The sequence below is a fragment of the Pipra filicauda genome, unplaced genomic scaffold, assembly GCF_003945595.2.
Source record: "Pipra filicauda isolate LSUMZ 115617 unplaced genomic scaffold, ASM394559v2 scaffold733_size125021_pilon, whole genome shotgun sequence".
Lineage (NCBI taxonomy): Eukaryota > Metazoa > Chordata > Aves > Passeriformes > Pipridae > Pipra > Pipra filicauda.
This window is the reverse complement of record NW_024104902.1, coordinates 1-25,004: the sequence shown is the minus strand read 5'-3', so window position 1 is coordinate 25,004 and position 25,004 is coordinate 1. Positions and strand designations below refer to the sequence as shown.

Below are 25,004 nucleotides of genomic sequence, written 5' to 3'. Positions count from 1 at the left end.
AAAACAGAACAAACATAGACCCAGGCTCTGATGTAAAATTGGTATTTTGAACATATCTCCAGTAGGCTAAAGAATAATCATTTAGGTTGGTAATGATCTCTAAGATCATGAAGTCCAACCATTAAGCCAGCTCTGTCAAGTCCCCCACTAAATCATGTCCCTGAGTGCTTGATAATTCTTCCAGTGAAGAATTTTTTCCTAACATCCAGTCTAAACTTCCCCTAGTGCAACTTGAGGCTCTGCATGAGTTCGTCACTTTAGAGGGTAAAGAAACTAAATGATCAAATAAATAATTTTATATCTCAGTGATTCCTATATACAAAAGAAATATCCAAAGTGACAAATTCAGAATCAATACATCTAATATGGATGCAAACCAGCACAGCCTTCTGTATTGTCTAAAATACCTCAAGTATATTCTGCAGAAGGGACACAAGGTTAACAGAGGTACATAACACACATAACAAGCTTATTTCAGATAAATATTGCCTATTAACAATAATATAATTAATGCTTTTCCCAAACATGGTTCCTTATTGTAAATAAACAGCAATGCATTAATGACAAAAATATGTTCATAAAGAAAAGAGTTAGGTCTACATTTAGCCTAAAAAAAAAAAAGTAGTATGTACGTTTCCTTATGTGTTTGTAGAAACACTTCATATAAGTATACAGAGATACAAAAGCACAATAAAAAATACAACTAAAACTTGGATTACCTGGAGGTCTGTATTTCTAAGTATGTTTCTAAAAATAGTCAAAAGTAAGCAGTAAACACAAAGATATTGTAATAACACTAGATATGTGCAGAAATGAAGCAGGTGTTGGTGATGTTTTCAGTTTTTCAGACTTAGGTGTTCCTGTCTCAAACATCGCTGAAGGACTAAAAGAAATGCACAGTTTATATCTGAATTATAGTGTTCTGGTTCTTTCAGTTTTTCAAGAAAATCTGCTTCCTTGGTCTCAGGGCATTAAGCTTCTCAAATTCACACAAGTATCTAAAATTTTCAAATCTTACCTGAAATAATCTAGTGAAGATATCAAATTCGAAAATTGAAATGTAGTCATTGCAGGTCAAGTCAATAGTAGATTTAAGAGCCATTGCTTCCAAACCAGAGCTAATCTGATGAACTTCATGAAGGCACTGCCTGAACACTTTCCATGGCACTATAGTTCTGTGAGAGGGGTAGAAATAATAAATTCAATAAACCCACATACTTAAGATTGGATACCTCCTTTAGACATCAGAACCGAACTGAAGTGGAACATTACTTTGGTTTCTCTACAGACAAAAAAAAACCATATTAAAAACTATTAAAAACTTCTGAAAGCAGCCTAAGCAAATAAAAGAATGGTTTACCTTCTTTTAAATACACTCAAACAAAGTGTCATTTATTTCACAATGATAAATATTCAAGCTTCCATAGAAGGACAATAAAAAGAACTCTGAAGAAACTGAAATACCCTACCAAGCAAGTGTAGCAACCAATCTCATACCCTCAAAAATAACAGAATGGTCCAGCTCCCTGCCTGGTAAGGAACTCCTTTATTCACAGCCTCTCTTCTCAGAATGATAAGGATCAATGCAGTATCTGCTGTGATGAGGTTTTTTTAATAGTTCAAATTCATAAACACTGGTCAAGTAACATGACTGCAATCAACCAGATACCACTGACAGTGGTCAAAGCCCCGTCATAGCCCATGACAGTTACATGAATTTTAATAGACAGGAAATTAAAATTATCCTCTCTAATACACAAAACCATGTTCTGTCAAATTCAGTTTCTTTTTGTATAGCTGGAGATAATGCAGGTTAGTTATTTTATCAACAACCTATGAAGTACAAATTGGATACCGCCCCCACTTTAGGAGAAACCCTCAAGGTCATTGAGCAGGTGAAAATTGGCAAGGCAGCTGGGGTTGATGGAATGCCACCCGAAGTCTGGAAACATGGGGGCCTTGCACTACATGCTAAATTTCATGAGTTTGTGGTGCGCTGTTGGGAACTAGGGGAACTCCCATCAGACCTTCGTGATGCAGTCATCATCACCTTGTATAAGAAGAAAGGAATTAAATCAGACTGCTCAAATTACCATGGTATTACTCTGTTCTCCATTGCTGGCAAAATCCTGGCAAGAATACTCTTGAACTAATACCTGCTATAGCAGAAGGAATTCTACCTGAAAGTCAGTGTGGTTTCAGAGCCAACAGGAGCACCACAGACATGGTATTTGTCCTCAGACAACTGCAAGAGAAGTGTAGGGAACAGAACAAAGGTCTCTATGTAACCTTTGTCGACCTCACCAAGGCTTTCGATACTGTGAGCAGAAAAGGTCTATGGCAGATTTTGGAACGTTTAGGTTGTCCCCCCAAGTTCCTTAAAATGATCATCTCACTCCATGAGGATCAGCACGGCCAAGTCAGATATGGCAATGCACTTTCTGAGCCCTTTCTAATAACCAATGGTGTGAAACAAGGCTGTGTTCTTGCACCAACCCTATTCACAGTCTTTTTCAGCATGATGCTCCAAAGGGCCATGGTAGACCTCGACGATCAGGACGGTATCTACATTTGATATCGTACTGATGGAAGCCTATCCAACCCAAGGTGACTGAAGGCCCACATGAAGACCTTAAATCATCTTGTCCGGGAGCTGCTTTATGCTGATGACGCCGCCCTTGTTGCCCACACAGAAGCAGCTCTGCAGCGTTTAACATCCTGCTTTGCAGATGCTGCTGAGCTCTTTGGGCTGGAAGTCAGCTTAAAGAAGACAGAAGTTCTCTATCAACCAGCACCTCAGGAAGTCTTCCATCATCCCCACATCACCATTGGCCAATCAGAGCTCAAATCAGTCCAGCAGTTTAATTACCGAGGTAGCCTCATCTCCTCGGATGGTGAGACTGACGGAGAGATAGACAACAGGTTAGCAAAGGCATACAGTGCTTTCGGAAAGCTTCATAAAAGAGTTTGGTGAAATAAACACTTGAAGAAAAGTACCAAGATCAGTGTTTACAGAGCCATTGTGCTGTCTACTCTTTTATATGGTTCCGAATCATGGGTCATCTACCGCCACCACCTGCATCTCCTAGAACGCTTCCATCAACGCTGCCTCTGTACAATCCTAAACATCCACTGGTCAGATTATGTGACCAATACATCTGTTCTAGAGCAAGCAGCAGTCACAAGCATTGAGGTCATGTTGATGAGAACACAGCTATGATGGGCAGGGCACGTCTCCAGGATGAAGGACCACCGCCTCCCTAAGATCCTGCTTTATGCTGAACTTGCCACCGGCTGCTGCAAGAGAGGAGCCCCAAAGAGAAGATACAAGGACTCCCTGAAACAACATCTCAGCCTTGGCCATATTGATCTACATAACTGGTCTACTCCGGCCTCCAGTCGAGAGGTCTGGAGACACACTATCTTTAACACTGCCGATGCTTTTGAGAAAGCACACCTGATCACTCTTGAGGAGAGAAGACAACGCAGAAAGAATCGTGTCTTGCAGAATTTACCAGATAAGGAGTCTTTCTGCTGTGCCTTTTGCAACCGGACATGCCTGTCTCATATTGGCCTTTTCAGCCACCAACGCGCTTGTAACAAATGTTGGTAGAGCCCTTCCCAAATCTTCGTTCGCGAAGCCCAGCCATGATGACTTGTATTTGGAATCTGACATGAAGTCGATCACTTGAATGTGCTTTATTTCATCACTCTCAAAACTATAATTGTTCAAGAATAGCAATTCTCATGTCCTAAGAGTCAAATCCAGATTTTGCAAAGCCATAACACCTTCTCTTAAACATGTTCTGCCTCACACTGAGGTCAGATTAAAAGATATTTTAAAACATTTTAATTAACCAAAATATAACCAACATATAACTATTAACCACTAGAGTGGTTCAGGAGAAGATCTCACACATTCATAGTAATATTTTGTTAATAATTGTTAAATCAACAAAAGACATAGGCCTCACAAACTCACATTTCTTGCCAATTTTATTAGTCCAAATTGCCTTAGTTTTTCTAGCTATTTTCTCATGCAAAAAGTATACTACTTAGCATAATGGGTGGGAGAAGACTTATTGTATTAAGTTGGTTTTGCATAACAAATAATATACAGTTTACCTAAATTAAAACAAGTAGTAATTTGAATACAACACTAAAGACACATTCCTGCATTTCTATTGCAGAAGACATTCACTACACTTCTAAGTGCAAAGAAATCTACTTGTTACATGGAGGCTTATACTGAGAAAGTCATAAATGACAAAATGGGAAGTTTAATAGATCTCAGCAGATACTTTCATCTGTGTATGAAAAACAGGAAACCACAAAGAGCTGAAGAGAGATACCACATCAGATGCCATTTAAGAAAGAATGCACATCAAATTTTCATTAGGGTAAAGAGAGAATGAAACATTGCACTAAACGCAGACAAAAAACCCGAAAAAAATGTCAGTGCTTCTGTGGTATTACAGTTGCCTTACTTCAAGTGCCTACTGCTTATTTAGCTCCTGTAACCCTGGCTCTGAAATGTTTTCTGCTTCTCTTTGTAAACCATCCTAAATGGCTACAGCACTGGGATCATGCTGAAACAGGGTTAGAAAAATTTGTGGGGTTTTGTGGGCTTTTTGTTTGTTGGGTTTTGTTTGGGGGTTTTTGGTGGGTTTTTGGTATTTTTGGGGGGAGGGGGTGTTTGTTTTGTTGGGTTTCTTTAAGGGTTAAGACAATAATCCTTAAATAAAAAACAAGAGAGAATCTATCAGACAGTATCATAATCATACTACACCTTTAGAACTGTTTTTTCATGCCTTGCCCAAGACAGTTTCATAAAAACATGTTCGTTAGATGCAATTAATAAGTAGGATCTTCAGCTATCTATTCGCTAACACCCTGCACCCCTAAAACCCCACCAGCAATAGAGGAAACAAACAGAAGTCTTCAGAAGAATATGTTTTTATAGCTCTGTTTGCTAAGACTTTGGCTAAGACGGAAATCAGACGTTGCGAAATGAGTGACCAGCTAATGAAGTAATATCTAAGGTTATTTTGTGAGATTTCTCCAAGAACAAATGTTTGAAACATTTAAAATTCACTAAATTCAGCAGAATTTTTTTTCCTGCAGCTTTGTGGAATAGGTCTTTCATCGTTTTTAAATAAAGGTAAGAATTGGTTGTTGAAACACGTTAACTCCTATTTCTCAACAGCTACTTTTGTAGAATTATCATTCCTAAGTAGTTTGAAACAGCACCAGCCAGGGATAATTTCTCCCCCAATGTCTCTCTCTGGTTTACATCTACATATTGCTGAGCTCTTCTGAGACCTTGCAGACCTCACTCACTCACTTGAAATGAGGGTGTTACTGAGTCTTCGCAAGGTGAAGGTTTCTGCAACATCCTCTCCTCCAGCTCCTACATCAATGAAACCTGGTGACCTTCCAGGCACCCTGAGAAACACCCTCCTCTAGCAGAGATCTGGGAGGGATCACACAGAATGGTTCCCACGGTGACGAGGGGGTGAAAAGAGCCTTTAGTAGATGGCTGGCAAGTCGAGTTTCTGTTTGAATTAACATTTCACTGCTCTTGCTGTCTTGTGTTTTAGCGGATATTCAGCCTTTGAAGGCACCTGTTCGTTATTCAAATCTAAAGAGTTATTTTAATCATTTGGGGAAATGGCAGGGACAGTGGGGAGGGAAGGAAACAGGACCAATCAAACCAAGGTTGAGATTGGGACTGTCCTAATTAATAGCATGCTTATATTGTTGTTTATATATTTATTTATATATCTAAAAAAACCTGCCCTTAAAGGAAGAAAAAAATTGAATCCTGTTCATAATGAAACACTGCCTGCTACATTCAGCTGCTGAACCACAGAAGGTGTCTCTTATAAATATTTTCGGGGATCTTTCTCCTTGTAATATTTGCTGCATCGTGCCCAAATGACACCCTGCACTAGAGGTTGGCAGGTATTCTGCACATACCTCATGCTATTAGGTTGACCTCTGGATACTTGTCTAGGAGGAGATGAGTCAGTCAGCTCTGCTACAGCTCATCAGAAAGATGTGATTTGACATCTTAGTAACATCAGTTCTCTAAAGAATCAGGTTGAGGAAGTGCAGTTTCTGAATATTTTAGGTATTTCGTTGTAGTTATATAAGCTATCCTTTGGAGTAGAAGTGCCCATGACCGACTCCAGCTGAGACAATGTTCAGGGGAGTCTCACATGAGAGGATGGTACTCTCTATTAGTTCAAAAATCTTCAGAGATATTATACTAGAAGGAAACAAAAATATGAAGAAAGCAGAGACGGACAGGCTGTACAGCAGAAAAAGGACATGAAGGACCTTCTACAAGGAAAACCTAATTTTTACCTGCCAAGCTTTTAGGAAGCTATTTATCCATACAGTGGTACTTTTACTGCCTTTCCTCCTCATTAGAGTAGAAATCTATGCCAATTTAAGGAAAGAAAACAAAATAAAACAAATGACATTGAAAAATATTTCCTGAAGAGGTTTCCTGTGTACCACTCAAATCAACAAAACTATCTGGATCTTGGTATTTACCTTGGGATTGTCTTCTTAAAGAGTCCTATCAAAAACCCTAAAATAAGCCATTTCTCTTGTCAAAAACCCTAAAATAAGCCATTTCTCCACAAGCCTCTCAAAATGACAATACTTCTCGCCCTTTCTTCTGCAATAGTAGAACTAGTAAGCATATTTGAAGAATGATGAATTCAAAAGTGTTCTGATCCAAGTATAAGCGTTTTAAAAATACCATTATATAGAATGGTATGTATTTACTATTATCGTCACACATCAAAGTGAAGTATCACTATAATCTCAAATACAGTGTTTTAAACACCACCCACACAACCTCCATATGCTTAAAGGAAAAGGATTAGTGTCTAGTACGTGATTTTCAAGCAATTTGGCAGAGGAATTTAGGTCCTCTCTTCCCTCCTGCCCTGATCACGTGCACATAGAATTTTCTTAAACCTCCTGAATGCTGCTTACATTATTAAAAAGCACAATACACTAAAATAAATCTGGAAAGAAAGCAAATATATTCTGAGCGTGCAGAGTACAGCACTTGAGTAAAACTGCAGAGATGCAGCTACTCTGGAATGTCAAGTGACACTGCTTCCATTTGAACCAGAACAGACCACAAGAATGTCTAAGAAGGTAAACACAGTACCTGTATAACTTAAACTTACAGTGAACATTTTTGTCTGCAAGAGACTTTCTCAAATGTTGCCAGAAAACACAACATGAAAAGGCCATTACTGTATCCAGAGCAAGCTCAAAAATATTCAAGCAAATACTGACCCAGATAGAAACAACATTCTTTGTAAGTCTGCAATGAGCAATGTGGATTTTGATTTATCACCACTGAACAGAGCATTTTCTTAAGACTGCTGCTTCAGTTTTAAGTGGAAGGCCACATGTTTTCACTGCTTCTGAACTGTAGAGCAAATAATTGACACACAGAAGGTTTGAGAAGTTCAATCCTAAGGGGAAAAAAAGGAATTCTGCCATATTGTGCCAATACAGTCATTAAATAGTGACATCATTCAGAACAAAAAACCTGAAAAAAACTCTAGCAAGAGAATAGAGAAGGTAAAAGAGAAAAAATGAGCCTTATGAAATGGGGAAAATACATCACAAAAAAAAAAATCCACTTCCAAAGCTGTGTAACGGGACATTGCTGGAGAGATAGCAAGTTCCTTAAGAGATGCAGAAGTCTGAATTTCCTGAAGTGTCCCCAACAGGATACACTTATCTATACATTTCCAAGTCTGATGTCTAACAACAAATCCAAAGAACACCGCATTTTTGCACATGCTTTTATACTTAAAACACTGCCTCTCCTGCCTACCCATTGAGAATCTGTTCTCCTGTCTCACCATCTTGTGTGCCAAGTACTACAAATTTCTTTTCTTTATCTTTTGTACATGTAATTCACCAAATTCTTAGCTACCCAGAATAGCTGGGAAGACTGATGTCCTTATCTGTTTTTTAATCCTATCTTACAACTTTTCATTGACTAGCTCTTCTCTATAATATTATCTGTCTTCTTATTCAAACTTATTCATCTTGCATTTGTATGAAAAAGGTCTAGTGAGATTTGTGTCTCACTAGCAGCCAGGGAACAGTACCTTCTGTCTCTAGCTCAAGTTTAAACAAGCATATCGATAAGCTTATTTCCTGTGCTACTGAACAGCGGAGAAAGGAATCACACTCCAAATGCCCCATTCCTGTTTACATCCTTCTCTTTAAAAGTTTCTGTTGCCAAAACACCTTCTTGATGGTGATGAAGAGGACAGCACTTGGATCACTGCCTCTTCCACTTTAATCTTTGTCTCTGGCTTCCCTTTACACTTCAGTTCCTACTCAGATTCGAAGCTCTCCGAGTCAGGACCAACTCTTCAGTCTGTATTTTTATAGTGTTCAGGCAATACTTGGGCTCTTGGGCCCTATCAGCAGCAAGAACAGAAAATCAAGTAATAAATTAAGGGCATTAACAAGGTGTTAAAATTTAGCCTATGTGAGGTCTCTCTAACTTGAAAACATTTAGCTGTCAGATAAGCTGTGCATTGTGGTCTGCCTGTTTTACTGCTGCTTCTCTGAACTCAAGCCACTGAGGCTATGACTGTTCTATCCTGAGCCAAAAAGCACTGACCACAGCAGAACCACAAGTACTCAAAAGTTTAGAATATCGATTTGAAATACACTGTTTAACTGCTACTCAGAAATCAATAGCCACAGTTTTTCAAAAATTCCAGTAAAAAAGATAAATAATTTCAGGTCTCATCTGGAAAAAAGTATAGGAGCATTAAAATAGTAATGTTTTTGACCCCAGCAGTGGAAGAATTTCTATTTTCTCAGAAACTAAAAGGTGGGAGGAAATCAATTTACCTGGCAACAATAACAGAAATGCTTTAAAATTTTTAAAGTTCCATAATGAGGACTAAAAGCTTAAAAGTTAAAATAAATGGCATAACTACGGAGAATTGAAAATCTAAGAACACTGACATTTTTCCTATGATTCATTCTGCAAGACAAAGACAGCCACAAATCACAAATTTCAATAGTTACCAAGCCCTGCATGACTTCACTGTAGCTTTCAAATTCAGAAGCTGAAAGATCTCTTAGGTCATCTCACCCACTCTCCTTTTCAGTTCAGGATTGCTCCCAGTGGTAATTTGCACATTTTTACTCAGAACAGAAAACTAGTAAAAGATGTAAGGTGCTATTAAAGTGAGTGAGGAATCAGGGGAAATTATCAAGCACTATACAGTAATAAAATATGGATAATGAAGATGCTATCAGATTACAGTTTATATGCACATTTACAACCCACTGGGGGTTACTAAAGTATCTGTAAACAAATGTAACTGCTGATTACATGCCTTACAATTTCACAGTTCTGTTTAACATTACAGTTTAGCTGTACATTAACTAGCACTTGCTTAAACACAACTATAATGCTAAACCATGGGTGAAGATTCACTCCACTAAAACCACTTGCTCCAGCAATTGTACTCTAGCAATCAGGACAAATCCAAAAAAATCACATCTTCTCAATTTCACTGTTTTCCTCCTTTTGACACCGCCAAGCTCTTTCTTGATATAGGTCTTAATCTAAAATCTTGACCTTAACTGCCATGGTGTAAAGCTTGTGTCAATTTATTCCTTAGTTCTTTTTCAGCCAGGTTCTTTATACACTTTAAGAGGTTCTCCTCTCATAGCCTGTGAAAATGCCAGACAGAGCCTACTCCAGTCATTCAGCCTTTTGAATGACTCCTCACATATCCCCTAATTTGGATACTTACTCTACTTTGCCCTTGCAGAGAAATCAATTCCTTCATTTTTTCCTTCTTCATATTGCTGTTATCGCCAGATCTCAGTATCTCCCATGCCATACATTCCTAAACCGCATATTAATCTCTCCAGATCTTTACCAAACATCCTAAAACTTCCAAGGTTTCCCTCTCTCCTCTGAAACTTGCAATACTGGAAAAACCTCACAGTTGTAAAAGTTCTGTTTGCTTCTTTTACAGTCTGCCTATGTGAGGGCTGATGATTTCCCTTATCAATATATCTGTTGCTCTCACGTAGCATTCTCTACCAGACAAGCTTTTCTAGCCACTGACATTATCTAGAAGTTTTGTAGAGGTGTACCATGAACGTGAAAGTTTAGGAAGTATTTGAAAGCCAAAAATGTGTGATTATCTTTGCACATTGCTCTGAGGGAGCCGTTCAAATTGTTTGCTGAGTTCTATTTCTGTGTTTTCTACAAAAATTAAAAGAGCAGCTTAAGTATGATCGAAGACTTGAAATAGCCTAGACATTTATTTTGCTCATGAGTTTGAAGCCATGCATATGGCTTCATACATACACCTGACTAGCATTAAAAACAAAAAGGACTGCATCCTATGACACTTATTAATAACAGGATGAATAAACTTAATTACAGCTGCACAATTTTACAGCAAGTGCTCAGACAGACAAATGTAACCAACAAAATTAAAAGTTCCCCATTCACTGGAGAATGGCAATGGACGAAATCAATTATATCTTGTGCTGCAGTTTACCCATCAGAAGCCAAGATCCAACACAACTTACTTTTCATTTATGCTCTAATCTTGAGCTGCATTACTTAGTGCCCCCAAAGTAAGTGCTGCTTTTCACAAACAAGTGAGGAGTCCAGGCTTGCCCTGTAAAATAGAGAGGCAGCCAGGGAACAAACAGTATAATTCCTCTCTGTATTCCGTCACTGCACTGCATACCTAACTAGAGCTGGAGGTGTCAGACACTCCTAGGGGCCTACCTTTAGATAGCCAGGTTAGAAAAAGATTTTATCAGTTGTTTGCAACACCCAAAATCTTTATGCAGGCTCTGCTTCTAGGGAAGTGATACTAGCGTATTTGCAAACTAATTTGTCGTACCAGGCCCGTTGAAAAGGATGTGGCTTACAGGCATACCTGCCTATATTTCTAACTGGATTAGAAAATAATTAATGTTTAAAAAGCTTCAGGCATTTTGTTTAATAAAGGGATTAAACATAATGCCAAACAAACCTTTTTCTCATCTGTTTATTTGACATACCTGTTGTTACATGTTTTACAGTTACTGAAGCACAATTAACTAAACCTGAGATAACTGCAAGGCTGCCAAGCACAGTCTATTGTTCACTGCTTAGAAGACAGGTAACTAAAACAGCTTAATTTATTAGAAAAGATCTGGGAACATCAGTGACAGTGGTTATTTACCTAGTCTGAAAGTAGAGTCCCTGGCCAGAAAGAACTCAAAAAACTTCCAGGCTATACTACAAAACCAAGGTTACATATGTAATTAACTGGATGTTCCCAAACTGCCTTGATTCCTAAACATTCCTGATTTTAACCAAAAAAAAACCAAACAACCCAATAAAAAAACCAACCAAACAAAAAACCAACCAAACAAAAAAACCCAAACCAAACCAAAAATACCCCACCCAAACATCCATGTGCCTGTCATGTACAGGTGTGCCCCCATGAAAACAAACAAAAACCTCCAAACAAACAAAACCCAACAACATAAAAAATAAAATAAAACAAAAAAAGCCCCCACAAAACCCTATCAAAGTACACATAGGAGAATGGAGCAGGTCAGAGGATTACTACTGAAAGTTCACATTTAAAGTTGCATTCTATACAGAAATTTTAATAAGCAGGAAAAAACAAAGCCTAGAAAAGGTATGGCAAGAGCTCCGGGGCTCTGAAAAGTATTAGAAATAAAAGCTCCAAGGAATGAGTTAGGGAAAACAAGAGTCAAGTGTCAGTAAGAGAAAGATAAGGGTAGAGCAGAGCTGTTCAGATGAACCGATGCAGTTGAAAAATTCTTCTTACCAACCCTGTTGTGATAAAAACTTACTAATATGTTACAGTATCCCACTGTCTGACACCTCAAGTACCTATCTGCTGTGGTGTTATCTCCCAGTGGAAACTGGCAGAACCACTGGAAGAAAAGCACTTCAATCTCCCACAGACAGTGGAAGTTAGTCAAGAAACTCAAAGAGGAACATCATAGTTAACAGGGGAGCTGAAGAAATTGGTTCAGACAAAATGACAGAAATAGCAGCTTGAAGATGAGATCTGTAAATCCCAGTGACAGAAATGCAATTTGTGATCGAGACAGCTGGTAAAGGTCATTCAAGGACAGAGGCCAACAGGAAAAGAGAAGGACCACAAAGAAATTTTCATTCTCAGAGTTGCTAAGCAAGGGGTAAAAAGAGAGGAAGAGAAATCAGAAACAGTGAACAAACATGATCATTAGTCATTTTTTTCAAAGATCCTGTTTTTCTTTTTTTGACTGACATGTTTTTTAAAAGCCTCATCTGATAGAAAGCCCTACATGTCATGTAAGTTAATCCTTCAGAAGACTGTAGCTGAACTTTTGCAGATATTTTGAAAATTATATTCACATTAAAATGGGTCACACAAAACATGGTCAGATTCCTTTTCTCTAATAAAAAAGAAGACTGATATAGCAACTTAATCACATTCTAATATTATTTACACAGGAAAGAAACTTGTCAGAAGAATGAAATTACCAGACAACATTATCATGAAACCAGAAAGCAGAAAGCTAGCAGTAGGTGTGTTTAGACTAGCAAAAAAGACATGGAAGTGTTGTAAATTCACACTGAAAAGAACTGATTTGCAAAAGTGCCAATCTACTATGCTGGTATTCTAAATAAAACATGTAAGACTTATTTTAAAGAGCTGCTCATGCTCAGAAAATGCAACAGATTACTGCAGGAATTGTTCTGCCTACATTGTGCAAGACATCAGACCTGATGACCATAATGACTGCTCTATTATAACGTAAAATACACAAACATCCTGCCTCTGGCACTCCTCTTATGCCACTGTTATACTTATAAACATTCCATATGATAAACTGAACAAGCTACACATCTTGTATTAGCCTATATGTGTATTCTAAATTAAACTTCTTTTTCCAGAAACAAACCAAGAACACAACATCTGCCTACTTCTACATTTTCACTATTGCATTTGCTATATGTATTGACTCACATATCCACACTCCACACATTTCATTCCACTAAATACTGGAGTAGTTAGAAAGTTAAAGATGGGATAAGGAAACATACTATCCAGGAAACTAATATCAAAATCCTAATTCAGACTTTAGAGCTTCTATTTGTAGGATAAATACGTAATATGAAAGGACATGATTTGCCCTACCTATACTTTGTGGAAGCAATGTATTATCTTCACCAGAGAATGGAACAAATAAACTTTGTGCAATAAGACTGAGCATAAGTACCCTTGACAGAACTGCCCATATGTTTTTATTCATCCCTTAAGTGAATTACAATACTGAAAAAAAAATTTATAGTAATGAATGTAGCCATTTCAGTTAATTTAAAGACTTGTACGAGAAATTACTTTTAAAATGCCCACTAACATACTTAGAACCATTATTCGGGTTTTTGAAAAGTTCATTATTTTTCATGCTTATGAGTAGAAAGAATTAAGGATCTGGCAAACTGTTACTACTTACTTCTCTCCAAAGAATTTCCTCCAGAAATCTGCAGCATCAGCTTTGGTGATACGGAAGTTATCACCCTGGAACTGGCCATTTGGAAAAATAGCCTTGATTTCTGCTAGCATGTGGCTGAAGATGAGAGACAGCTTTGTCAAGTTTCTCCTGTGGATATAACAGAGGGGGGGAAAAATCACATCAAATCCTTAGAACTGAATAAGTTTAATCAATCTTTCAGTATTTCATATATTCTGCATATTTTTGTAATAATCACTGTGTGACACAAGAAAAACACTGAGGTTTCAACTGAAAACACAAAGAAATACAAAACAGTAGTTTGTGTTTCCATGCGCTTCTGAGGATGTATTTATCATAAGTCTTCATGAATATAAAATCATTTCTTTGGCAACAGAACAGATTTGAGTTTTCAACTGCATATTCAGATACCTTTCTTGTGCATTAAGCCTGTGTGTTTCTATTTCATTTCATCATTGCAGAAACAAGAATTTCCACTAATTAGGCAGCAAATACATTAAAAAACCCTCAATTGAGCAAATAAAAACAAAAAACCCAATCAAAAACATGCACCCAAAAAATACAAATTACAGTCTTGTACGTGACATCAAACCTATTTCAGTCCAGGTTTCTAGAAATATAAACACAGCACAGAACTAGATTTACTCCCTTGTCCTATGACAGTTTTAATCTTTTTTTTCTTTCCAGCTTTCTCTAACTCCACCTACTTCCTATTCTCCTTTTAAATGTTCTTCCTTTAGTTAAAACTCGCTTTTAGTTTTCGCTAGCGTGTTAGAAACAAAAATCCAGCTTCTTTGCTATCAGCTCAGTTACATAAGCTTTCTAGACTTGTATCAGTTAATTAAAAATTATTTAGTTTTTTTGACATAGAAATCTCATTTAGTATAATGCAAAGAACCCAAAATCCTTAAATACAAATCACCCTTTTGTATGGAAAAAATCTGTGGGAGATGGTGAGGAGACAAGAGAGAAGGACAAAGCAAACTTTATGAGAATTTATGCCTGGAGAATCTTTAGATGCTCCTTGCAGTAAAAAAAGGGTATTTCCCAGCTAATACATGAAAAAGACACTACATACGAGACTGAAGGATTTGTATTCTTTTAATGGAGTATTTTACTGAGTTATAAGTGGTGTATGTATGTCAAGCCCATTCTCTTTCACCATCTCAGATAGTACTTAATGCCTCAAACAATTTAATGAAAATCACATTAAAATGCATATCAATCATGTAACTTATAGACTGCTTAAAGACAATATTTAAATAAATTCAAATTTATAAATTCTTAATCACATGGACAGATTAAGATAGACTGTTTTACACATGCACACCAAATAGCTTTCAGAACGCTCAGAATCTCAAAAACAGTTGAACATATTTCCTGGGATCTTCCTAAAAGAACACTCAATTTAGCACTGAAGTAGTAATTATTTCAACTAAATCTGAGAACTTATAAGAGAGATTCCTGTGGAAGCTGTGTTGCAGATTTTATTATAGGTTTTACTACCAAGAAAATAATGAAAAAGATTGCTGTTTTGAAAACATAAGTAATTTAAAACAAACAAAGCAATCTCTAATGAATACACTCTCCCTCCCCTCAAGATTAAGAATGCTTGCAGGGCTAATTCATTCAGAGTCCTTTAATTTCTCCAGTATAATCAGATGTCTGTAATTATGATGCTCAATAACTCCTTATTTTCTGGATTTGTTCCTTGCTATCCCCCTTCCTACTTCCTTTGTACTTTAATTAAACACACGTGTTCTTTATTATTTTACTCTTCAGAACTCAAGCCTGATGCAAAGGAGCAAGCAATAGCTATTTTAATGTGGCTTCCTCAGCCTGCCTTAAACCCAAGATTAAACAAGAAGCTTTCTGTACTCAGGACAGATGGGAACATGACTCAGTGCAAGTTTGAACAGAGCTCTGCCTTGACTGGTACAATTAATGCTCTATATTAACGTACTGTGCTGCAGGGGTTCTTTTCAGGTACAAATTCACCCAGTGAGCTTGCTGGACTCATGAGCCCTGTAGTGAATTAGGGGATGAAGTCACAAAGAGGTGCCATCTGGGGCACTTCCTTGCCCAGAGGGAAATATGTGTGTCTGTACACACATGTCTGTGCAGATGCACTGCCTGTCAGGTATAACTGCACAGTACATGACCAGAACCAACAGCTGGTAGGATCTGGACAGCAAATGCACAGTACAGAGAAGCATCCAAATGGTTCTATCTAAATCACAAAGCCTGTTCCTTCCCTCTTCGAACGGCACCAGTCACTAAGTGCATCAATACACTTTTGTTTCATTATACAAGATCATAAAGAAAGGAAAAAAAGTAAAATTATTTTTTGTTTGCATTTGTATAAACAAGAAAAAATGTTTTAATATCAAACTAAGATATCTTCTTTTTATCTGACTGCAAAAGTGAAACTTGAAACCAACTAGAGCCTTATCTGTGCTTGAACATATATTGCCGCATGTACACATAGCAGAAAATGGCACATTCTTGATAATGTATAGGCAGGGTATCTGGTTTTTTCTCCCTAACTTTGATTCTTACTCTACCAGATGATTATCTCAAGTCCTTCTTTGGTATCAAATAGCCATGATAAATCACGTCTTAACTTTTCACTTATATATTGTTTTCTTTAGAACAGCAAAGCACATAATGAACCATTTTTGCTTAGATATGCTTATGTGATACCAGATCTCAGTATACCTTCTTGAGACAAAGATACAAAGCTCAGCGATTTCAGACATGATTTTCAAGAATTATACAAGGCACAGAGACAATGCCATTGGGGTAGGCCAGTGAGTCTCCCTGTCCATGCATTTCACTTGTCTGAAGATGTCCATCCGTTTCAGCACATGTACTTTTGAGGTCTTGGGGAGGGGCTTTCCTAGGACACCTCAGGAAGCACATACTGCACTTTATCCACTTGGCAGTCTGCGCGGTCCCATTTTTGAAATTAGGATGAGTCCCTTCTTTCCCCCCATATGAAAGACAAAGCAATGTCAAAAATGTTCCATCTTATTTTCCATTCGTAAGTGTAAGACAAGGTATTTAAGTCCCATTTATTTGAAAAACAAAACAAAGCAACTAAAACAATCAGCTTCAGCATTTTGGTGAAGAATTCTAACAGAAGCCAAAGAACTGTCCAATCTGAGCACCTATTTTAGATTTCATTGCTACCACCAAGCTGTAATGAAACCAGTCTTGATCACCTCAGTCTGTATCTCTTGTAGTAACAAAGGTTTTTCTTCTGGTCACAGTAAAGTCTGATGAAGTCGCAAAGGGACAATAGTACTGACAGGTCAGTGTCACAAAAGAGCTGAGCAGACAGATACACGCTCCTGAGAGACCCTTTGACTCACTAGATTCCAGCAACTGAGGGATATCTTAAGAGATCACTTTGGAGCTACAGCTCAAAAAAGTGACATCCAAATTATAGAGAAACAATGGCTTTAAGGTCTCAGCAGCCAGCCTTCAGAGTCTAAAATTTTAATATAATTTCACTGGCAACCGGGAGCAAGTTAGAGGTTGAATTTCTTTCCTTAGCTCTGCTAGGCCTGGAACAGAGCATAGAGATCTCCTTTTTTTCTGTAGAGAATGGATTTTATGCTGATGAGAAAAGCGTTTTCTTTCCAAAATTAAAAATAAGCAACACTGCTTTATACCAAAGTGAACCGAGATGATCATTCTCCACAATGTAATAGCTACTGTAGTAAAATACAAGAATATTTTCACACTAAATGATGTTATATTAACTGCATTTTACGTAACACGGTGTAGATCTCTTCCATATTACTTGCAACATACTCAACACCTTGTAGTTGGTATTTTTCCTAGGATTCATGCTTAGATTTTGTTACCTTTTTTTTGCCAAGTCAAACTGATGCCATACAGTTCAAACCCCTTGTAGAATTTGATTTCTGAACTACCATTTTTTCAGTCATAGTCTATGATTTGGTGACAAACCTGTTTGCACATGACAGATCTACTGAAGAACCAACATGGTTTCAATCAACCCCAGAACACGAGATACAAAAATTAAAACCTGAATTTTTATTTAGTATAAACTTGTAAAAGTCTACTGAGTCAGTAAAGATCTTTTGTTTAATCAGAAGATGCATTTTTTTAATTACAAAATTAATGTGTCTTTTGGAGTTATACCTAATCAGTAAGATTCTAAAATTCAGACAGTAAAGTCTGAAAACAAGAATTTTGAGTTTATTCACTACTCAGCAGATTTTTATATTCTGAATCAATTTTCTCTTCAAATGCAGGGAGAGGGTTAGGATGCAAAGATTTAATAACTGAAGGACTTTTCAAATATCAGTCACATGCAATTTGAAAACAGGGCTTAATAATGGAAACATTACAACATCTCAGCCACACCAGAGCAGCAGCACCTAGTAAAAGGTCTGAAGCAGTCCTACCTTCCTGGATCTGCTAAACAGGAAAGTAAAGCACGATCAGCATGCAATAAGACAGATAAGTTTTGTCTGTGCCAATTTTATAATCACTGTATGGAAGTTAATTTTACTTGTTGGAGGGCAATATGGTCCAGCAAATAGGACTGCACAGGGAATCAGGGAGTGTCACTTCCCTTCTGCCACTGGCCTGAATTATGAGGTGGGAGGAACACCTGAGTCCAGGCTGTACTGCCTCTGTACGTGGATGAACAGAGCAAGATGCTCGGAGAGCTCCAAATATGCAGCCTATACATAAATATACAAAGTAAAGTGCCCTCCCTGATCCTTCAGAATTACTGGATTCCACAGACAGTCACCAAGACAAAGTCATTTTAGCAATACATACTTGTAATTCACACAACTACTTGAAAATGCATAAACCAACTTACATCCTACAAGGGTATACCATTTCTACTTTCATGTCTGTATATTACTATGACCACAAAAAAAACCTATTTTACAATATTTCTAGGAAAAACATAGTCTGGAAGAAAAGTCTGACTGCATGTCTTTGCAGTTATTGATGTCATTCCAAAAATTAGGTTATTGCTGGATTTCCTTCTTCATTGCTCTAGTAAATCCTTAATCTTTCCGCATCCACATAGATATACTTTGTCAAACAACCACCTGCTGTAATAAACAAAACTTTCCAAGATCATAATATATAACTCAATCATCTGGCACAGAAAAACAGTCTTTAGAGCTAGAATAAAATCCATTTGACAGCTAAAAATATTTCCAGATAGATCTGACACAAACATACACCAAACTATCACTAAACAACACATAATTCCCCTCTATTTCCTATTTAGAATAATTATACAAAGACACTTCTGTTAGCTGGCAAAACTGCAAATCATGACTGCTTAGGAACCAAGATAAAACAAAGTCTGAAATGTGAATTTCATAAAGTGAATTGTTTATTTTAACTTCTAAAAAATCCATCCCCACCAAATATTAAAGCTTCAAAATTCAAAGCATATGTACAGAGTTCATTTCACGTAATTAGCTATATTCAGAACAGCTTTCTGATTCATATGCTCAAGTTGTGGTAGAATTCAAAGATCTTACAAAATACATATTACTAATCCAAAGGAACAGAATAGAGCCTTTTGATTCAGGTACAAAGGAGAGAAGCAGAGACCCATGTTCTGAGCTCTGTCACTCTGCTCTCCAAAGCTCAGAATTTATGTTTTCTGACCTAGGTTTCCACTGCGTGAAAAAAAAAAACAAAAACCAACCTTTCCAAATTACTTCCCGTTTTTATTTTGCCACCATGAGGAAAATCATAGCTGCCCATAAAGCCCCTTGACATACTATACTTCTGCCATTAATTATTATTATGCATTAAGTCCAGGACAAATCACAGAACAGAAAAAATTCTGAAGAAATACGTGAAGTTTTGAAGATCTCTAGGAGACATAGGACCATGACTAACAATCGTATATGCTGCTAGCAGTTCACTCTTGAGAATCCAGTATAGCCCTGACTCATTTATCCCCCTTCCTTCTCCAGAACTTCCCCTTCCACACACAGGAAACAAAGGAAAAAGAAGTAGTAAAAAAAAGAAAAAACATCACAAACCCCTCCCAACTACTTCTCCCCCCAAAACAACAACAAATCAAAAACAACAACAAAACAAACACCCAAACCAACCCTCAAAAAACCTCCCCAACACTTCTTTAGAAACCTACAGGTGTAGAATACAGTCAGACAATGGAGCACTAACAATGGAGCGTTCCTTAACACTTCAGAGGAAACAAAGGAAACCAAAGGTTCCTGTCAACATGCTTGCACAGAAAAAACTGCCTACCATCCTATTTGGCAATCAGCTCAACTCTGCTTCTGTGCCATGATTATTTTTAAAAGCTATATAAAGACAGGGTATTGTTCAGGTTCAGGGACCAAAGTATATGAGCCTATTCTGGGGATGAAATATCCCTGGGACTAAGAATAATCATGAGTTCTATTTCCTACTTGTGCTGCTGACTCATGGAAGGAACACATACAACTAACTCAACTTCGCCGTGTTTTAGTATTTCTCATCTGTAAGCCCCCTCCCCCTAAACAAAACCTAAAAAGACTGCCTTAAACATGGTGAGGTTCAGCTAATAATTAAGTTTAATATATGTTAAACATGAAAAACAAGTATAAAATTGTAAGAAACTAGCTGGAGGCAACTACTACTTTTCCTTGAATCCTGGAGAAGTTGAGCTTATTGCGTGTAGGAAAGCAGTATCCTTCCTTCAATTCCTCTCCTCCCATCTACAGATTGAAGGAGTATTGTGTATCTCTATTCCAGCTGTGCTATTCACAATGGATACCTAAAAGAAGAAATGTCAGACTTTGGGTAAAATTTGGGCAAGGATGTTTGGAAAAACAAAGAGAGTTGATCACAATGTCAGTTTGAATTTTCCTCCATCTTTCTCTATACTTAAAAATCATTTTACATTGATACACCAACTTCCACCACCTTCCTCTTGTTCCCATATTTTAAAGACCAGAAGAGTATCAAAATGGAGAAAGGTAATGCTAGAAGAATTCAAGATTTCATTCCATCTTTTGAAACTGCTTATCAGCTGCCATTACTTCTACAGTAGATATTTGCTGCCCTATTTATGCAAAAACAAAGAATGAACTTAATATACAATAGCTTAGTAAAGAATATAGAATATAAATACAAAGGATGGAAAACAGCTAGGGTTTCTCCCAGTCTATGACACTCTCTACAGACTGATAAGTCTGCTTTTTCATTCATGAATTAGCATGCCAGTGCACCACCACCATCTCCTAAGCAAAGTTCTATCCAAGGATTACATTTGCTTTTTGCTAAACAAATGCTCCATACAGCAGCAGTCATGAACAGCACTCCTCAGCTGGGCTTTACAGCCCAAGTTTTGAAAATTTCACTACTTCCAGTTTTGTCCAAGGGACAGTTATCCACACACATAAATATCTCAAGGTACTCCTAAAGCATTTTAATTTCTTTCCTCACTAGTACTCCTGTATGTGAGGTAACAAATATATCCATGAAATGAAAATATAAGGAGTGCTAGCAGGAATAAGACATACAGGAAATACAGTCTGCATAAAGCTGAATGTGAGCCATCAAAAATGGAAAAAGGTGTGTTGACAAGCTGAAGATCTAATAGTTGTCCCCATAAATAGTTATTATCTGTAATTACTTATGCAAAAGGACAGTGGTTACCCAAAAAAAGTCTCTAGAGAATGCCACTCTCTGAAAGAAATTTGCATAAAACTGATCTGAATATTTACAAGTATATTTTGTGAAGGACAGTCAATCCTATGACATTTTAAGTAGCCACATAAACTAAGAGCTAACAAATTTATTGATTTTACTGCCAAAATTTTTAATTGAGCTACTAGATCATCCTTACAAAATACATTATTCAAAATACTTAATCTGACATACAGAGATTTAAAAGAAGAGCTAGACACTGGTCGTTCAGTTTTATTTACTACTTTTTAACAGTCAGTTGCTTTTGCACTGTGGTCCCACTCATCAGTATCAACCTGTTGTTCAAGCCCTGTTCTGCTTCCTCCATCCTCCTCCTACAGACATCTTTGTCTGCCAAGATCCAATGCTATTAACTGAACACCAACTTAAGTGTTAAGCCAAATATCTGTATGTATAAATGAAACTACAGATGTTGCAGAATTCCTCAGGCACAACAGTGAACCCTGTCTTTGAGAAGCTGAATTAAGTCACTGACTACACAAATATGTAAAACTTTTAAAAAAACATGAGTGAAGTAATATGAAACAAGGAAGACATAATTAGCACCTTTTCATCATCTTCCAAAGCTTTCTTCAAGTGGAAGGAATATTCAAAAGAACACATGGCCAAAATAAGCAGTGTTAAAGGCATAGGGGTGGTTGGTATAACTTTTTAGTACCTGATTAGGTCAGCAAACGTCTTAAATTGCATTGCAAAGTGAGATCACTCCTTGTAATTCATATTATCCATGTACTAGAAGTATAACTGATAGTACCAACAGGTGTTAATATTTCCCCATATAATCATCACCCTCTTAACTCCTGTACAGATTACTTGGTTTGCAAATTATCCATGCCATGGATAGAGCACTACAGTGCCAGGCTAAGCAAAGCTGTGTGCAAAAAGAGACACTTCTATACATGGAGCAACTCAAGTGACTGGAAGGGATAGGAGACTGAGTCTGGCACAAATCCTGCCACAGCCAACACAGCAGCCCAAAGGCCAAGGAGGGCACAAGGAGGTACTGATGTGACTAAATCCTTTATCCGCTTGACAGCAATCTAGCATGAGCAAAGGAAAGTGGTTTAGTTCTGTGTCACGCTTCATCTAGTTTGCTGTCATGCAAGAACTCAGGAAACTCAGCGGTTGTGAGGTGCTAATACCAACAAAGCATGGGTGCCATACAACACCCTGAGTACATCTCTTCGCATCCCCCTCTGCCTTCTCTTCGAGCAGCAAACAACGGATTATGCTTCACTTTAAGGGGTTGTGGTATGCTATTTTCCTACACAGCAATAGTCCAGAACATGTACTGCAGGCTTGTTCTTTTAGAATTTTCTATTAGACTCTATTACCTCACCTTAAAAGATGCTGTTACGATGTTTTCTAAGTAAAATAAACTAAAAAGAGACACCATAGTAATGAGGATCCCAATACAAAGTACTTAAATTCAAAACCTACTGAATTCTGCAACAGTATGGTTCCTTATGAAGACAAATTTTTCTGATTGTTAAAAGGGTTAATCCAAAATTTTTCAGGTTTATGCTCTCATCATATTCACTGATTGTGGAACACAATTCAGCCATTTCTGAAAGCAGGACTGGTAATCTTTTTCGCTGACATTAAAAAGTTTTGGCAAACTAATATGCATATATGCCTTTTTTCATACACATAATCCTCAAACTCCAATTCTGATATTTCACAGGAAATGGTCTTTGGATCATATGTGCCTCTCAGTAATCTTGGGAAAATTTACACGAGTTTGGCAAAATGATGAAATTGAGGGAAATCTTGTCCAAGAGGTCCCAAAAGTAAATTCAAAATTCTCAGCTCCTAATCCTCAGCCCACATTAAGTCAACTAAACTACAGTTTAGTATCTGATTTAGATACAGTTAACTAAACTACACATGAAACACTGGCAGACAACAACTTAGTTTGAGCTAGCCTGCAGCTATGGAACACAACTCTAACTCTTAAGTAGAGGGCTTTTAATACCAAAGAGGGTAGGATAAGAAAATTCTCCATTTCTCTCAGTGAAGCCCACAACAAACTCAGAAAGGAAGGCAAGCTGTTTGGTTCAAGAGCAAAGAAGACAGAAGCTAGAGAAGGGAGATGGAAAGAAATAGATGGTAACACAAAACTCAAGAAAAACTTGATTTAAAAGGTATAATAATGCAGAGCAGCATAGGAAAGTCCATGAAAAAAGGCCAGCACTTTAGAGAAGAGTCTGAATGGTATGAAAAAATTAAACTATAAGGAGATGTATCAGACACCAGGAACGAATGTATGTATTTTACAGTTGCTAAGTGAACATCTATCCTGTGCATTCAGGCCTACCCAGGCAACAGTGCCATGGAATATAAAAAAAATCTCATACTGTATTTAGAGACAGTCACAATGTACAAATCCAACGGGGACCAATCATGGTCACACACAGAATCTTATTCCTGGTAATCCTTTTGTAGTGGTTTGAACCTTGTTTTCCCCAGAGGCTAAGAGAAGTGGTAGACCCCAAGGGGTGGAAACCCCTGGAAGTTTTGAAATTCTGCCCAATGGGCGCTCCTGCAGAAATGTAAACATATCACAACCAGACTGGAAAAGAAGAGTTGTAGTTGGGTGGTAGGAGAGGTGGCCATGTTGTAGAGCCACGAGGTAGGGGCTCTGAGCCCCTTGGGGCCTCTGGCCCCCTCCCAGCCCCTGGCTGGGGGCTGCAGGGACCTGGAACAGCATAAAGCTGGGCTAGGTGCCTGTAGTATGCCGGGAGATGTTTTCTCCATGGGCGCAGAGCAGCAGCCGACACTGACCAGAGAAACGGTGGCAGAGAGCCAGAGATAAGAACCTGAACGGAAGGAGCAGCAGGAGCAACATGCAGCACCAGAGAAAGGACTCCTGGAAGGAGAGCCGAGGAAAGGAGAGCCAGCAACTGAGAGCTACAGAGTTCTTGGGGGTAAGACTGTACCACACTCCCCCAAAACTCCCTTGAGATCCCTCTTGGAGAAGAGGGACATGGACTCCTGTTTTGGAGAGCAGTTTTAGACATGCAGCACCGGAGAGAGAGGAGCTGAGAAGCTCGGAGCGTCCCGCAGCTGGACCGGGACGGCCAGATGGAATGTGGGGGGGGCGACCTTGGCTTTCCCCCCTTGCACTGCTGCCACGGCGGCAGCCTGAGAGACAGGGCACAGAGGCCCTGCAAGGAGCTTGAATCTCCTGGAGATACCAGACCGTCACGAAGACTCCCCTGTGTCTTCGTGATATGACGTGGTGAAACGACCTTGTCTGGGGTTACGAAGACCACGGAAGACCCCTCGGTTGTGAGGCGATGGGGCCGGGGGAGCTTGAATACCTCCCTCGTGGACGCTGGCAGAAAGCCAGCTATCAGCTGCTGCATGCATGAGAAGAAGAAACCTGCTGCCTCAGAAGATGCTGCTGTTTAAGGACTGGAAGGGATCTGTCCTTCTTTCCCTCCTGGACTTTTATTTGGAGGGGCGAAGAGATCTGATCCATTGTAAATACATATGTCATGGTAGAGATAGTTTGTGATCATGTGTATAATGTGATATGGTATTTATTTGTACAGTCATTGTAATATATTCCCTTTTCCCCACTTTGAGTCTGGTGTGTTTTGTCTGGAAAAACCCATCTCACATTAGGTTGAGATGTGGGAGGGGGAATGGAGCTAGGGAATTGGATTTTGGGACTATCT

General features: G+C 38.2%; 1 protein-coding gene across 2 annotated transcripts in view; it reads right to left on the bottom strand.

Moving 5' to 3' along the window:
- The window catches only part of CBLB (Cbl proto-oncogene B), a 66,420-nt gene extending 52,711 nt beyond the window's left edge, over nucleotides 1-13,709 (bottom strand). Inside the window, exons 1-2 of one of the 2 annotated variants that reach the window (XM_039389509.1) lie at nucleotides 13,570-13,709; nucleotides 1,019-1,175 (exon numbers count right to left, since the gene is read on the bottom strand). In XM_039389509.1, the coding sequence (XP_039245443.1) occupies nucleotides 1,019-1,175; nucleotides 13,570-13,679 (267 nt within the window). In that variant the 5' untranslated portion in view covers nucleotides 13,680-13,709. The remainder of the gene's footprint in view (nucleotides 1-1,018; nucleotides 1,176-13,569) is intronic. The other variant, XM_039389508.1, reaches the window with a different exon arrangement.
- Nucleotides 13,710-25,004: the final 11,295 nt, after the last annotated feature.